We start from the raw sequence: 15,934 nt of genomic DNA on the forward strand, positions 1-15,934 counted from the left end.
GGAACCTAATTAAAACTAAAAAAATACATTTGACGTTTTTTGGCGGGAAAACATAGTATTTTGCGTTTTTTGGCGGGAAAACGATATTTTGCGTTTTTGGCGGGAAAACGTTATTTTCCGTTTTTGTCGGAAAATATGATTTTATGTTTTAGCGAGAAAATGTGATTTTACGTTTTTGGTAAAAAAAATGTAGTTTTACCTTTTTGGCAGAAAAACATTATTTTGCGTTTTTGGCAAAAAACAAAAATCCGGGTTTTTCACAAATAAATATGAGATTATTTGCAAACTCTTATTTATAATTTTGTAGACAAATAGATTAATTAAAAACTAATGGTATGTTTGTCATTTGTCATTTTTGGATGAACCATCTCCATCTAGATGGATCATCTAGATGATCCAATTACACTCATCCAAATGACTTTCAAAATTTTGCCTAAAATTCTAAAACTCACCTAAATGGTTCATCTGGATGATTTTGAATAACGCTCATTTTTTAAGTTAAAACGAACAACATCCTGATGATTCATCCATATGAAGAAACGAACAGGACCATGGTAAATCTATTTTCATCTTCTTTTCCTTAGAGTTCTTTATTGCTATCTTGTAATAATTCGATTCCTCTGAATCTCTATGTGAGTTTGTGATAAGTTACATGCATGCTATATATAAGTTACAAATTGCAGATCTTGAAATTGTTGTTTCATCAGCCAACAACAACATTTGAGAAGTATGAGATTCAAGTATATCATATCATCTTTGGTATTTTCGATGGAAACTGAAACATTATTATTGATGATACATGAAGAAATGATTTAGCAACAGTTTGGGGTGTTAAAGAGACGGTTTCTAGGGTCTTAAGGAGTGCAATTGCATGAAACTGGGCTGAGTCTTACACTTGGATCCCATGTATATATATAAATATAAGTATATAGCTTTGCTTTGAAATATATATTATATTTTTAATATGAATGAAATAAGAGAGAAACAGAAAGAAAAATGTTAACAAAACATTAAATTGAAAGTAAAAGATAAAACTATCTTTTTTCATTCATTTTGTCAAGTACATAAAGAACGAAAAAAACAGACAACGCAAAAATATATTCTATGGTTCATTGTAGAGTTACATTAGCGATCGTAATACCGACAAGTACACTCACGTTTTCGGATTACTAATTGCAAATCTAAATATTTTCGTAATATTTTAGAATTTTATTGATAATAGCTTCCCTATTAAAATCCATAACAATGTGGTTGACACAAACAACTTATAAAATTATAAATCGTCGTATCTTACTATGGACATACAGTCTAATAATGATTTGTGATAATATTGCATCAACACTCATATCAATTATATATAAATTAAATAATACACACACAAAAAAAAAATCAAAATTATTTTTACTTCATTGTTTGATAATAAGTTGCAAATATATTGTTCTTCTCAAGAATGTAAACCATTATTATTATTATTATTATTATCATTATTACTATTGGAAATACATAGGAAATATAGCAATAATCACTTTTGGTAATCTCTAAACATATTAGAAGATTTAACTAGGACAATAATATAGATGTTTATTCTTTAGCTTAGAAATATCAAATCTGGTTACAAAGGTATTCAAATAGCAGCATCATGCCATGGGAAACATTTTTCCTGGCCTGTTAATCTACATGGACCATCAGGTCTTATACTCCAAACACACTGATCATGATGTTCGCATACCCATTGATCTCTTTTTATATAAATAATATCAAACCATTTAGATTGATTACCCCATTCAAAGTGACAATAGAACAAAGTTGTTTCCCAAATGTTGATAGCTTCTCTAAATCCCCAGTGTTGTTGAGGGGCTAAAGATTGTGATCCGAGATCTTTGTCCTTCGATTTGCAGTGTAGTCCCAGTTGAACATTTGGACCAATATCGTTGATGATATCCACAGCTATATGCGCACCAGCCACGCAATGACCACCAAAGAGAATAGCTATGAATGTGACACTAAATATTATGTGAAATGCAGATGAGCCACCCATTATGAAATTGTTTTTCATAATATTTGTGAATGGCTCTATAAAAATGAATTTTGTGTTCTAGCATCCCATCTTTTTTATACTTTTGATTACGCATGTATGTTTCTTGAATGATTAAGATATTTACTTATTTATATGGAATCTACTGAAAACAAAATATGTGGTGCATTGATAAGATTTCAATGAAATCTTTGGCAATATATCAATATATTATTCTCTACATTAGATTTCCTATCTATTAAGAAAGATACCAAAATTAGCACAAAAAAAAAATACTGAAAATTTGAATCTTCTAAAAGATGAAGAATAATTTTGGTTTAAAAAAAAATTACAAAAAAATTATTAAACTTTGAAAAAGAAATTTGGACAGTAATCTGTTGTCACATTAAATCATTCAGATATTATTAAATTTTCTAACAATGTATTTGCTTTTATAAATCTTTCATTTTTTTGGTCAAACTTACAAATCTTTCATATTTTCACATAAAGAAACATATATTTATTCATTTAAGAAAGTATTTATAAATACAGTTAAATTTGTACCAAATAGTAAATCTGATAATATATATACTTTATTTACATTATAATGGATTTTATTTATTTTTAATCTAAATTCTTATATTGATATATATATATATATATTCAAGTATTCAACTAATAAATTTTGCTATTAACTAGATAATCATTAAAAATTCTAATTAGTAATTTTATAATTAGTGTTTAAAAAAATACTAAGCAATGTATAGCGCATATACTAGCTTACTTTTGTTTAGAAATTTTAAGAAGACATCATTTCTGTTTCGATTAGTTTCATTAGTTTCATACAAATTAATATATAAGTATATAACTTTGAATAATATTTTATATTTTAAATATGAATAACACAAGAGAGAAAAATAAACTTATAGCATCTGACATTGGAGAGGTTCTCAAATTTGAGTATCTTCCAAAAAAAGAAAGAAAAAAATAAAATAAATGAGTATCCCAAAATGTTGAGATACATATCTAAAAGTATCTCAAAGTATCTCTTTTGGATGGATGTCTCAATATTTGAGATACTCATATATTAAACAAAAATTTTAGATATCTACAATTTGATCACCTCCCCTAATGGAGGTGCTCTTATAAATTAATAGGCCTAAAATTAAAAGAGGGTCAAGAACATGAGAATATTCTAGCTGCCTTCGAAGAACATCAGCAAGATCATCATCACGGGAAAGATTCGGTAATCAATAAAATAGATCTTTTATTCGTTCATAACGTAGAACGGTTATAATTTGCCCAAACAGTCTGCAGTCTTTAGATTTCTTATGCTACTTTAAGCTATATGGTAAATCTATATTCTTCTTCTTTTCCTTAGAGTTCTTTATTGATATCTTGTAATTATTCGATTCCTCTGAATTTTTATGTGAGTTTGTGATAAGTTACATGCATGCTATATATAAGTTACAAATAGCAGATCTTGAAATTGTTGTTTCATCAGCCAACAACAACAATTGAGAAGTCTGAGATTCAAGTATATCATATCATCTTTGGTGTTTTCGATGGAAACTGAAACATTATTACTGATGGATTACATGGAAAAATGAGACAGAACAACAGTTTGGGGTCTTAAGGGCATATCATGTTAGGACAACTACAAAGAATATTGTTTTTAGTTTGAGGAGTGCAATCGCATGAGACCGGGCTGAGCCTTACACTTGGATCCCATGTACTTAATAAGTTGTTTAGACATTGTTGTGCTCCATCGTTTCCGCACGAACCACCAAACACTTGCTTCTTCGACGGACACCACGGCCTTCTCGCACCATTCACGCTTGGTACTTCACCTAATTCATTAACAACAACAAAAATTAAAAAAAAAGTTGAAACCAAACTGGTTTAGGTTAACTTGAGTAGTTCGATTCATGAGCAATAAGAAAACCTTGAGAAAGGTGGCTTGAGAGAAGGGAGAATAAGACACAAGTAACCAAGAAGATCGCAGCTAACTTCATATTTCTTCTTTCTTTGATTCTCTGTTTTGATTTTTCTCCAAGAAAGAAGTTATATTTTATATATATACACAGGGCAGATCCAACATATTAGAGCTAGTCTTAAGGGAAATTCATTAAAATTTGCCCTTTATTTTTAAATATATCATGATTTGTTTCTTTGTTTAACAACATTTCATTATTATATTTTTTTTATAGAAAATCTAATTTATAATACAAATAATCTAAATTTGATATTACTTTTATATTCAATGTTTTGAAATCTATGAATTTATTTCTAGATATTTCAAAAGTATTTAGTTTTCAGTTTAAAATCATAAATTGGGAAAATTACCATATTTAGTTACTTATATGCAAACTATTAACAACAAAAAAAACATACATGGCACATAATTGGGAGGAGTTCTATGAACTCTTTCTAGATTATTTGTATTTTATGTATAAGAAAATTATATCTCCTACAATTAATATCCTATTTATTTAGAAATCTATCAAAATTAAGCTCTATAAAGGGAAAATTGAAAAAATAAAGGACAAATATTTAAACATTTGTCCATATATTCATTCTAGGATTAGAATTGGTCAAATATGATTTATATTTGATAAAATTATATTATACCCTTAGTAAAATTTACCATATATATTAAATTTTAAAAGCCTTAGGTTAAAAAGTTTATTTTGGTGTGGTGAAGTTAACATTTTAGACCACACTAATACAAGTTCAAACCTTACAAACTACATTATTTTTTTCTCTGTTTTTGAAGCATGGTTTGTCAAGCAGGTTTAATTTAAATAAATGATTAGAATTTAAATTTAATTTTTAAATATTTATCCTTTATTTTTATTTTTCCTTTAAATTTACTCTTCCCTATTGAATTGTTGTGTTTTTCTTACTGAAACATGTAGTCAGTCTAAAATATATATAATGTAATACACATGATTGACAAAAAATCATATTATTTTTACTTTACTATTGATAATAAGATACGAATATATTGTTGAAATTAAAATACATAGGAAATATGACAACAATCATTTATGGATAATCTTTTAACATATTAGAAGATTTAATAACCAGGACATGGCAAGAAACGACAATAACAGAGACGTTTGTTTTGGGGTTGAGAAGTGCAAGTGCAATCTGTTGGACCAAGATCTCCAATGTTATCCCATGTGTTCCTCAAGTCGTTATAGCATTGTGTGTAATCAGTTCTGTCGCATGAACCTGCAAATACTTGTCTTCTTGTTGGACACCACGGCCTCTTCTCGGCAACGGTTAGACTTGGGAGAAGAGTGAATAGGACACAAGAAACCATGAAAATTACAGCTAGTTTCATTTTTCTTGTTTGCAAGTTCTTTTTCTTCCTTTTTCACTTTGTGAGCTAGTATCTCTGCTATAAGCACTAACACATATAAATAGTAGCTACACATATATGATTTAATTAATATTCAAACTTATTTCGGGTAACTAAGTAAATGTTGAGAATAAATTTGGTTGAATAATTTTTTATGAGTTTTACAAATTTCTTATCCAAATTTATTAGTATATTGACCAGCACTAATTAAAATGTAGTGCTTGGGACAAGATCATATAACCTGCTTTAGTTTCGGGGCTGAGAGGATGTATATGATTCAGCCAAAAAACCTCTTTGATTATTAAAAAAAAATATATATAGTTATAACTGATGAGAGGTTGGATCGCAGTTGCTTTCATGAGCCTGTCCCGAAGGCCGGCTCTGATTTGTATATCTTCGAAAAACTCTCTAAAAAACTTTCTTTTGAATTATCAGAAATTATTTTGATTTTAAAAATTCAGAATACAGTGTGAGTGTATATCGAACAAATAGCTTGCCCTTTGAGCAAGGCACATGCTTATTAGACCGACAGAATTTTAGCTGATTGGGCCGGGCCGAGTATAAACCCGTTTTAACGTTCACAAGATCCACAGCCCAAATCTCTGACTGCGATACAATATGACTGGTTTAGCCGTTCAGGTACCGGTTTAGAGAAAACCAAACAGATTGACACCTGGGAAACTCTGGATTCTTCGCCTTCCAATATCAAGTTGACTCGTGTCATAAATTAACAAATTAAGTTGACCTAAATAATGAACTAAGTTGACCAGAAAACAAAAATTGATATTTCTGGAAATATGAATTTGTCTATTTTGTAACGTTTCAGAGCTCTTTGTTCTTCTCTTGTAATTTCTAGGGCATACTCTGCAGCAGATCTCTTCTCTTTTAAGCCATGGTAAATCTATTTTCGTCTTCTTTTCCACAAATTTCTTCATTCTTATCTAGTAACGATTCGATTCGATTCCTATGGATTTATATGTGAGTTTGTGATAAATTACATGCATGCTATATATATAAGTTACAAATTTCAGATCTTGAAATTGTTGTTTCATCAACGAGTTTTAACAATAGTTTGAAGTAGTTAACCAGTTCTATAGATACGATCATCTAAGTTTGTGGCTTTAATTTGAAGGCAGAGGAGCTAGTTTAAGTTGGTGATGTTGTTTCACTGATTGTAGTAATATATAACATTGTTAGTACTGTTCAGTGATTCATGTTCAATTACTTTGAACTCTCAAGTGTGCTATATATGATAAGACTTTTTCCTCTGTTCTTATGTCCTCAGGACATCTTTTGATAAGTGATTTGCATTATCTGATCATCTTAATACTTTCTTGTGTTTTTATTCTTTTACATATGTATAGGAGTTACCCCCAAAAGTGAAAAACATGTTGCTTTTGGATTCTGAAGGTAAGCGTGTAGCGGTTAAGTATTACTCAGATGACTGGCCAACAAATTCTTCAAAGGAAGCTTTCGAAAAAGCTGTGTTCACAAAGACTCAGAAAACAAGTGCCCGGGCTGAAGGTTTATTTAAATTACTCTGTCTTGTGTTGAGTATCATTCATCAAATCTTTTCAAGTTTGGCTACTCATTCGTGAACTGGTGGGGTTTGTATTGCATCATTACAGTTAATATATAGTTCTTGATATGCAGTGGAAGTGACGGCATTAGAGAACAACATTATTGTGTACAAGTTTGCACAAGATCTCCATTTCTTTGTTACCGGCGGTGAAGAGGAAAACGAGCTTATCTTAGATAGTGTGCTTCAGGGACTCTTTGATGCAGTGACCCTTCTCCTTAGGTTTGTCTAATCATAACTTCAGATTTGTTATATTATAATCTAGATTTTCAAATTACCTCTAATTTTCGACTTTCCTCTCTTCTGAACCCAAATTACAGAGGCAATGTTGATAAGAGAGAAGCACTGGACAATCTTGATCTCATCTTTCTATGCTTCGATGAAATTATCGACAATGGGTATCAAAGTTCCTCCCTTTGGACATTTCTTATAACTATTACATTAAATAAACTGTTTCATAGGTTACATAGACTAACAATACTTTCTTATTATCTCAGTATTGTTCTGGAGACAGATGCAACTGTGATCGCAGGAAAAGTAGGGATCGACAGTACTGACCCTAATGCACCTCTATCCGAGCAGGTACCTGTGCTTTGATAACATTGATCATCTCTTTTTTGATAATTGCTTTTTCTTGATACAAACCTTGAGAAAGTTACATTAGTCCGACCTGTCAAGTAACACCATATATAACTAATGAACTTCTTACATTTCTCTGTGGTTTCTTTTTCTTTCAGACGATAAGTCAGGCACTCGCAACAGCAAGAGAGCATTTGACAAGGTCACTTTTGAAATGATGTGTGTGGATGTTCGGTTATTATATCGGTTTTTGTTGTTGTCGTCGTCGTCTCTATATATAATGAAACTATGAATGTGTGTTTTGTCTTTTGTGGTTGCGTTAATAGACTCTGAAAAATAGAAATTAGAATTTGGAATTTGAACTTTAAGATAGTTACAGTTCTCAAGGCCTGAAGGCCAAAACATTCTCTGAATTCTCTTCGCTCTTTTCCACAACGAGTTTGACTAAGTGTACATTTAGTTCTATATTATTCATGTTTCATACACAATAATTTGAGTGGTTCTACCCATGATCTAAGAAAGGAATAATTTGACTTGGTTAGAGACCTATGAAGAAAATATTCAAAACAATATGGTTATAGATACAGATTTACAAAATTTCAAGCTACTTTATCATAGACATAAATGTACCAATAAAATTGTTTGTTTTTTCAAATATGTATTTGGTGGATCGATACTCATAAATTCATAATAAGAATATCCAAAACAATATGGCCATCCCTATATTAGCAAAAGAGAAGAGAAGTACAAAATAGAATACTCAAAATTGAAAAATTAACTCGGTTTTAACAATTGGATACTTTAAAACTGCAAATTAAATTGGGTTTGGATACATACATCGGATACTTTCCATATCTAAATTTCAAATTATATTATTTCCATATCTAATTTTATGAATTCCTAATAAATCTCTAACTAATCAATTATTATTCTTCTTTAATTTTTATTTGATATTATTTTTAATTTATGATAATTTACAATATAATAAATATATTTAATAAAATTTTAATTTTTTTTTGCATATGTTGCAATTTGAATTTTTTTAAACGGACATATAATACTCAAATACACTCGGTTAAATATTTTGGACAATGACTCAAAATCAATATAAGTATGATCAATATTATAACCATTGTTACATGGGCATATTTAAAAGTTTCAAAAGTTTCAAAATATTATAATTAAAATGTTCAAATATATAAAAAATTTAGAATTAAAAATATTAAAAATATTTTTTTGGAGACATAGATGTAATTTTGGAGACATAATTTTTATTCATAAAATGTATTATATATCAAACTATGTAAAATTTAGATAGTTTGCGGGTAGTTTGTTAAAATTACAATTATAAATGTAAAGCGAGTTATGAATAATGTTTTTAAAAAAATGAATTTTATTACCGGTTGGTCCTTCAAAAAATATATTGTAAGTATGTAATTAATACATATATTCCTATTTCTACTACAAAAATGGTCAAATTGAATAATTTGTCGATAAATATTCTTTTCTGCTGTTAAATTTTCATTTTTTTTTTAATTGTATCAAAACTCAATATATTATTATTTACTCGCTTTTCGTTTATTTTATTTAAACTTATTACACAAATATAAGATTTACCGTAATGACTGCACTGCAATAAAATTAAAATGTAACATATTCTAATTCGTTAAAGATTATATATATGTAATTATTTCCTCCGCGCGTAGAGCGGCTCCGAATCTAGTAGATACCTATATTTTCGATATAGTTGTGAAGATTTTGAAAAAGATGGGAAGTGTCTAATTCTTGTAATAACTCTAAAAATAAAAGACATGGACTCATCGACTGTCTGAAAAGCCGTCTTTTATCCAACTTCTCCGGGAAAGGGAATCTCAATTTCTTTTGTCCAACTACTTATATTATAAACATAGAACTTGTCAACAGAGAGGTGTTTCATTCCACTGTAGATCTAATCATGGAGACTACTACGTCGCCTCTGCTCCCCGGTGATCACAGCCGATGCGGGTGGCTCCGCCGTCGTCTCCGCCTCAAAAACCCTCTTTCTTCTGAACTCTCCGGTGCTGTCGGTGATCTGGGTACCTTCATACCCATCGTCCTAACACTAACTCTAGTCTCCAATCTCGATCTCTCAGCCACTCTCATCTTCACTGGATTCTACAACATCGCCACCGGTCTCCTCTTCGATATCCCTATGCCCGTACAGCCCATGAAATCCATCGCCGCCGTCGCCGTTTCCGAATCCCCTCACCTCACTCCTTCTCAGATCGCCGCCGCCGGAGCATCCACTGCTGCCACGCTTCTCCTTCTCGGCGCCACAGGGGCCATGTCTTTCCTCTACAACCTCATCCCTCTCCCAGTCGTACGCGGCGTCCAGCTTTCTCAGGGTCTTCAGTTCGCCTTCACGGCCATCAAATACGTCAGGTTTAACTACGACACTGCTACTCTCAAGCCTTCTTCTTCTCCACGTACTTGGCTAGGCCTTGACGGCCTTATCGTGGCTCTAGCTGCTCTGCTCTTCATCATTTTGTCCACAGGCTCTGGCAACGACGACAGAGACACCGAAGAAGAAGAAGACGCAGCAGAGACTTCTATCAACGACAGCCGGAGGAGACTGCGGCTTCTGTCTTCGATTCCATCAGCGCTCATCGTGTTCGTAATCGGGTTGGTGCTCTGTTTCATACGTGATCCTTCCATTTTCAAAGACCTTAAATTCGGTCCCTCCAAGTTCCATATTTTAAAAATAACTTGGGAAGATTGGAAAATCGGGTTTGTAAGAGCGGCCATCCCTCAGATTCCACTGTCTGTTCTGAACTCAGTGATCGCCGTTTGCAAATTATCCAATGACTTGTTTGACAAGGAACTCTCTGCGACGACAGTCTCTGTAAGCGTTGGGGTGATGAATTTAATCGGCTGCTGGTTCGGCGCTATGCCTGTTTGTCACGGAGCTGGCGGGCTAGCCGGGCAGTACCGGTTCGGCGCAAGGAGTGGGTTGTCAGTTATATTTCTTGGGATCGGGAAACTTGTTGTGGGTCTTGTGTTCGGAAACTCGTTTGTAAGGATTCTGAGCCAGTTTCCGATCGGCATTCTTGGGGTGCTGTTGTTATTCGCGGGGATTGAACTGGCAATGGCATCCAAGGACATGAACACCAAAGAAGAATCATTCATTATGCTTGTTTGCGCTGCCGTATCCATGACCGGCTCGAGTGCCGCCTTAGGGTTTGGGTGTGGACTTGGTCTTTATTTGTTACTGAAGCTAAGAACGTTGGACTGTTCATCGGTCACTCTGTTTTCACGGTCAAGTGATGGATCCCAGGTCGATTCTGGAGGGACTCCTCGTTTGGTCTAAACTTTGAATTGCTACTTATTTGGAAACGGGGATGTAGTGACCTCGATTGCGTCTTCTGTCTTTGATTTCATCTTCTCGCTTCACTATTTGTGATGAGAGGTTGTGTAGTGGGAAAGTTTTGTCATGTAAGGAGTGTGGATAGATATATCATCCTCATTGTATTGAAATTTTCAGGGAGAAACTCATTCATCCTAGTCATTCTGAGCACAAGCTTGAACTGAAGTTGCAGGTTGGATCTAAGTGCATTGCCTGCAAAACTGAATATTACAAAGTCAGCTTCCATATCAAATGCAGAGAAGCAGTCGATGATGCATCAGGGAAGAACAATGTTTGACCTTCACAAGTATACTTTCAAGTTTCTGTAACTTTTGGATGTTTGCTTTATGTTCACCTTTAATTTCAAGTCAACTGTCTTTAGTTAGAAACAAACCTTGTCTATATGTCTCACATGTGTCATTTTTCCTTGCATTCTAATTTAACATTACAAAATTATTTTCTTTGTGATATGGTGATATTTTTCATTTTACATACACAATAATTTGATTAGTCTACACATGATCTAAGAAAAGAATAAGTTGACTTGGTTATAGATGTTAAATATGTAATTGGATGGGATACTCATAACAAGAATATCCAAGGGTCATTAAAAAAAAATTAACATCTACACCTCTGAGCAACATTATTGGGGGTATCTTAGAGGGTTAAGATACTCCGGTTTTTGCAAAGAAAGATCTTATATAAGATACTTTCTTCACAAAAACCGGGGTATCTTAGGCCTCTAAGATACCCCCAATAATGTTGGTATGCTCATAAGTTATTAAAAAGTGGAATGTGTATTATTGCAATCTGCCAAATTAATTTAGGTCAACTGAGATTGCTATTGGTTTGTATAAACCAAAATAAATGTTAGTTTTGTTTTCTTATTACAGTCCAAAAAAAACTGGTTAGGGGCAACATCGTACTTTTAAAATATATTAGAAAGGGAGAATTAAATATTAGTAATTACACGAAAATGTCGACATTTAGTTGGCGTGTGGCTACAATATTCTGAGAATGGTATCTTCAATGCCAAGACTCTCAAAGTCTAAAACCTTGTTGGCCAACTGCAAACTTCATCACGATGTCGACATTACTTGTATCTTTCTCCAACTTGAAGTCTCGTCTCAACACATCATATCATTTAATAGCGGTTTCTGTTTTTTTTTGGGTTTTGCGAGAACTCTACGCAATTTCATGATCCCGATACAATCTTAGACACCCAATGTTCTCCATCGATGTTCGTATTCAATCTTTTTTGAGTTTTGATTTGTTTCCATTGTGATTTTGTGACGAAACTGATCATGGGTTTTTGTAAATTTAGGTTCTTTGGAAATTGGTTCCTCTATTCTTGTTCGGATCAGATAAAGATTCTCTCTCAGGTATTTCATCGAACACTATATCAACAACTGTTCCCATTTGGATTCAAAAGATTCATACTTTTTTGTTTTCCTTCCTCAAAGTCTCTGTCTTTCGATTTGATTTAGAGTAGGGTTCTCTGGGTTCATTTCATTAATGTGGTTTTACTTTTAGTTAACCGTTTTTGAATTTGCTCTGTAAACAGAAACAGAGTCCATTTTGCAGATAGTTCCTGAGACAATGGCTAACGTACTTTGCAATGCTAGTGAGTCAGACCTTTGTCGTGATGATTCCGCTGCGTTTCTACTGAAGTTAGTAGCCATTGCTTCGATTCTGCTAGCTGGAGCTGCAGGTGTAGCTACGCCACTTGTTGGCAGGAACCAACGGTTCCTTCGAACTGATGGTAATCTCTTTGTGACTGCTAAAGCCTTTGCTGCTGGTGTGATCCTCGCCACTGGGTTTGTTCATATGTTGGCTGGTGGTACTGAAGCGTTGACCAACCCGTGTTTGCCGGATTTCCCTTGGTCTAAGTTTCCTTTCCCGGGGTTCTTTGCGATGATTGCTGCTTTAGTCACTCTGTTTGTGGATTTCATGGGGACGCAGTACTATGAACGGAAGCAAGAGGGGGAAGCTAGTGAGTCTTCTGTTGAGCAGCCTGGCCGTGAACAAGCGGGTATTGTTGTTCCTTTGGTTGCGGAAGGAATGGATGATGAGAAAGTATTTGGAGAAGAAGATAATGGTGGGATTCACATTGTTGGTATTCATGCTCATGCTGCTCACCATACACATAGTCACAATCAGGGTCATGGTTCATGTGACGGTCACAGTAAAATTGACATTGGTCATGCTCATGGACACGGGCATGGACATGGCCACGGCCACGGACATGGACACGTACATGGGGGTTTGGAGCTCGGAAATGGAGCTAGGCATGTCGTTGTTTCTCAGGTATAAACCTCTGTTCACGTTTTCCCTTATTCTTACAGAGTTGCAAATACACTATATGTATGTGCAATGTGCAAGAGATGTATTCAAAACTTTCTTTCAAAATTAGCACTTGTTTACACACAACTATCACGGGCTTATGTGTCTTATTTGGGTTTGTACTATTTTCAAAAAGCTAAAAATGTGTTTATTAATCTTACTTTACTAATACTGGTAGGTTCTGGAGCTTGGTATTGTGTCACACTCGATCATCATCGGTCTATCCCTTGGAGTATCTCAGTCTCCTTGCACAATCCGACCTTTAATCGCAGCACTATCCTTCCACCAATTCTTTGAAGGATTTGCACTCGGTGGATGCATCTCTCAAGCACAATTCAGGACCAAATCAGCAACCATAATGGCTTGCTTTTTCGCCCTCACAACACCGATAGGGATCGGTATTGGAACTGCAGTGGCGTCCTCGTTCAATTCTCACAGCGTTGGAGCATTGGTCACTGAAGGTATCTTGGACTCTCTCTCGGCTGGAATTCTTGTCTACATGGCTTTAGTGGATCTCATAGCTGCTGATTTCTTGAGCACAAAAATGAGCTGTAACTTTAGGCTTCAAATTGTATCGTATATGATGTTGTTCCTTGGAGCTGGACTCATGTCTTCTCTTGCCATTTGGGCTTGATTAGACTGTAAGGTTCCATAGTTTCTACTATAGCTACAAACAATATGTATAGATCTTTCTAGAGTATATCAATCTAAGATTTCACAATTGCTCACAGGGTTCTTACTTGATTCTTTGATGATTGTTGAGGTCAAAAGAACTACAAATTCATAGATAAAATAGACTTCAAGAAATTCTATGCAGCATATAAATTTTGCTTTATACACTAAGATCTATATCTCAGTCATAGCTGAATCCATGAACAAAGCAGTACTCAGTGGATAAAGTGTTGAATTTCACCATCAAAATTGCAGAGTGCAGAGAACATTTGAAATCAACAGAATCAAAAGATAATTTTTCTCTCCCTCATCCTTTTTTCCTTCTGCGACTCTTACACATCAAACACACACCCTAACGCTACTTGAGAGCTACTCAACTAGTCACGCCGCAACAGCTTTTGGAACTCTACAAAAACTGCAGTCACGCTCAACAAACAAAATCATTACACAAACAAGGTTGGACCTCAAAAACGAGAGCCCAATAACAGTAGTTCCACAAGGCCACTAACACATCAACAGCTTCAATTGCAGAACAGAGAACACAAAATGAGCATTAATCAACATAAAGATAATATTGGAATTCATAAAGTGGTGAATAATTAGCAGTTGCATAATTTAAAATGTCATCCATTAAAGTTTTCCAAAAGGTGGGTGAAACCAGGAACAATTACAACAGATAACAATAAGGTTTAGTGACAACAAACTCAACCCAAAATGTAAAATTTATAAAGACATGGATCTTTCAACCATCAAAAGCAGCTAAGCTTAAACAACGTCTTCTTCTTTGTGGGTTTCAATGGTAACATCAGAGGTAGGATAAGCGGCACAGGTGAGAACAAACCCTGCATCAATCTGCTCATCATCAAGGAAACTCTGGTCAGACTGGTCAACAGATCCAGACACAACTTTACCAGCACAGCTCGAACAAGAACCAGCACGGCAAGAGTAAGGCAAATCGATTCCAGCTTCCTCAGCAGCGTCAAGAACGTAGACGTCGTCGTCACACTCAACCTCTTGCTCACCTTCAGGGGTAATGAACTTGACCTTGTATGTAGCCATGGCTGTGACACGTCCACCACGGGCGGTGCCTGATTTGAGACCGAAGAGGGATTGTGCGTTGGCTAATGGAAGGGAACGGAGGCTGATGGGAGCTGGGGAACGACGGATGAATGAAGTTCCGACGATGGCGCTTGAGAGAGCAGTGGAAGCCATTGTCTTTTTTCTGTGTGTGTTTTGGAAGATAAAGCTGAGATCTTTTTGAGGCTCTGGTCTGGCTTGTGGAAATGGCGTGGAGGGTGTGAAGGAAGCTTAAAAGGGGTGAGATTTCTAGTGATAATCCTATCTGCCACGTGGCGTTTGTTCTGTGGAGTGTTGGATTATCATCTTTGTGATTTAGTTTTTTTCCATTTCGTGTGTGATTGTGTTTGACACACTTTACAACACTATCTTGTTTGTGGTGAGTATTACGTGGTCTTACTTGGGACAGCTCTCACCTTGTTTGTATCGTCTCAAATAACTCTTCATATGTTCCACTTAATATTCATCATAAAAGGTGTGGTCTGGTTTGCAACATCATATCTAGGGGCCGGTATAAGCCGAACCGAATCCGAATCAAACCATTTTTCACAATGTCATATGACATTTGTTGGAAAAATCATAATACATTTAACATCAAAGATTCTATAGTCAATATCATATCATTTTCTGAAATAGGAACCTAATTACTAAAATATTTACTACACAAAATGCAGATTAAACGCTACATTAAGTGAGATTCACCTGAATAATTAGTGAGACAAAGAGGTCATACTTGTTTGAATGGGGTGAAATTTTTGGTGAAAGAAAAGTCGTCGGGAATTTAAACACAGTCGTTAAAAAAAACTAGTCTAAAACGTTAACTGTTTTTGTAAAAAAAATAACTGAAAATTTTATTTAGGAACAAAAAGTAGGTGAGATCTACGAAGAAACCGGATATATCTATCGTATCTAGATAACTTA

At 34.3% G+C, this 15,934-nt stretch overlaps 7 protein-coding genes across 7 annotated transcripts; 3 read left to right on the forward strand and 4 right to left on the reverse strand.

The window, feature by feature from the left end:
- Positions 1-1,561: 1,561 nt before the first annotated feature.
- Positions 1,562-2,078, reverse strand: LOC17896633 (S-protein homolog 20). Its single transcript, XM_006301421.2, has one exon. The coding sequence runs from the start codon at positions 2,054-2,056 to the stop codon at positions 1,625-1,627; it is 432 nt and encodes a 143-aa protein (XP_006301483.2). The 5' UTR covers positions 2,057-2,078; the 3' UTR covers positions 1,562-1,624.
- Positions 2,079-3,531: 1,453 nt separating this feature from the next.
- LOC17895552 (defensin-like protein 245) lies at positions 3,532-4,072 on the reverse strand. The gene is made up of 2 exons (XM_006301495.2): positions 3,960-4,072; positions 3,532-3,864 (listed from the first exon to the last, which is right to left on the reverse strand). The coding sequence occupies exons 1-2, from the start codon at positions 4,027-4,029 to the stop codon at positions 3,647-3,649; spliced, it is 288 nt and encodes a 95-aa protein (XP_006301557.1). The 5' UTR covers positions 4,030-4,072; the 3' UTR covers positions 3,532-3,646.
- A 927-nt stretch (positions 4,073-4,999) lies between these two features.
- On the reverse strand, positions 5,000-5,400 carry LOC17894895 (defensin-like protein 250). The gene has a single exon (XM_006300873.2). The coding sequence runs from the start codon at positions 5,361-5,363 to the stop codon at positions 5,094-5,096; it is 270 nt and encodes an 89-aa protein (XP_006300935.1). The 5' UTR covers positions 5,364-5,400; the 3' UTR covers positions 5,000-5,093.
- Positions 5,401-6,163: 763 nt separating this feature from the next.
- LOC17896166 (coatomer subunit zeta-1) lies at positions 6,164-7,952 on the forward strand. Its single transcript, XM_006302837.2, has 6 exons — positions 6,164-6,276; positions 6,746-6,905; positions 7,035-7,182; positions 7,281-7,358; positions 7,458-7,542; positions 7,698-7,952. The coding sequence occupies exons 1-6, from the start codon at positions 6,274-6,276 to the stop codon at positions 7,755-7,757; spliced, it is 534 nt and encodes a 177-aa protein (XP_006302899.1). The 5' UTR covers positions 6,164-6,273; the 3' UTR covers positions 7,758-7,952.
- A 1,442-nt stretch (positions 7,953-9,394) lies between these two features.
- LOC17894281 (molybdate transporter 2) lies at positions 9,395-11,389 on the forward strand. The gene has a single exon (XM_006301070.2). It carries the CDS (start codon positions 9,494-9,496, stop codon positions 10,883-10,885), a length of 1,392 nt encoding a protein of 463 aa, XP_006301132.2. The 5' UTR covers positions 9,395-9,493; the 3' UTR covers positions 10,886-11,389.
- Positions 11,390-12,051: 662 nt separating this feature from the next.
- LOC17896397 (fe(2+) transport protein 3, chloroplastic) lies at positions 12,052-13,994 on the forward strand. Its single transcript, XM_006302242.2, has 4 exons — positions 12,052-12,161; positions 12,246-12,303; positions 12,486-13,228; positions 13,443-13,994. The coding sequence occupies exons 1-4, from the start codon at positions 12,147-12,149 to the stop codon at positions 13,896-13,898; spliced, it is 1,272 nt and encodes a 423-aa protein (XP_006302304.1). The 5' UTR covers positions 12,052-12,146; the 3' UTR covers positions 13,899-13,994.
- A 548-nt stretch (positions 13,995-14,542) lies between these two features.
- Positions 14,543-15,228, reverse strand: LOC17894601 (ferredoxin-2, chloroplastic). Its single transcript, XM_006302909.2, has one exon. It carries the CDS (start codon positions 15,146-15,148, stop codon positions 14,702-14,704), a length of 447 nt encoding a protein of 148 aa, XP_006302971.1. The 5' UTR covers positions 15,149-15,228; the 3' UTR covers positions 14,543-14,701.
- Positions 15,229-15,934: the final 706 nt, after the last annotated feature.

Source organism: Capsella rubella, unplaced genomic scaffold, assembly GCF_000375325.1.
Source record: "Capsella rubella cultivar Monte Gargano unplaced genomic scaffold, Caprub1_0 scaffold_2, whole genome shotgun sequence".
NCBI lineage: Eukaryota > Viridiplantae > Streptophyta > Magnoliopsida > Brassicales > Brassicaceae > Capsella > Capsella rubella.

Excerpts from the sequence above, each read along its gene's own strand:
- LOC17895552 (XM_006301495.2), bottom strand. The coding sequence starts at position 4,029 with ATGAAGTTAGCTGCGATCTTCTTGGTTACTTGTGTCTTATTCTCCCTT. Across the intron at positions 3,865-3,959 it reads CTCAAGCCACCTTTCTCAAG|GTGAAGTACCAAGCGTGAAT; the intron begins GTTTTCTTATTG and ends TTAATGAATTAG.
- LOC17896633 (XM_006301421.2), bottom strand. The coding sequence starts at position 2,056 with ATGAAAAACAATTTCATAATGGGTGGCTCATCTGCATTTCACATAATA.
- LOC17896166 (XM_006302837.2), top strand. Across the intron at positions 7,183-7,280 it reads GCAGTGACCCTTCTCCTTAG|AGGCAATGTTGATAAGAGAG; the intron begins GTTTGTCTAATC and ends CCCAAATTACAG. Across the intron at positions 7,543-7,697 it reads ATGCACCTCTATCCGAGCAG|ACGATAAGTCAGGCACTCGC; the intron begins GTACCTGTGCTT and ends TTTTTCTTTCAG.
- LOC17894281 (XM_006301070.2), top strand. The coding sequence starts at position 9,494 with ATGGAGACTACTACGTCGCCTCTGCTCCCCGGTGATCACAGCCGATGC.
- LOC17894895 (XM_006300873.2), bottom strand. The coding sequence starts at position 5,363 with ATGAAACTAGCTGTAATTTTCATGGTTTCTTGTGTCCTATTCACTCTT.
- LOC17894601 (XM_006302909.2), bottom strand. The coding sequence starts at position 15,148 with ATGGCTTCCACTGCTCTCTCAAGCGCCATCGTCGGAACTTCATTCATC.
- LOC17896397 (XM_006302242.2), top strand. Across the intron at positions 12,304-12,485 it reads AGATAAAGATTCTCTCTCAG|AAACAGAGTCCATTTTGCAG; the intron begins GTATTTCATCGA and ends CTCTGTAAACAG. Across the intron at positions 13,229-13,442 it reads GGCATGTCGTTGTTTCTCAG|GTTCTGGAGCTTGGTATTGT; the intron begins GTATAAACCTCT and ends TAATACTGGTAG.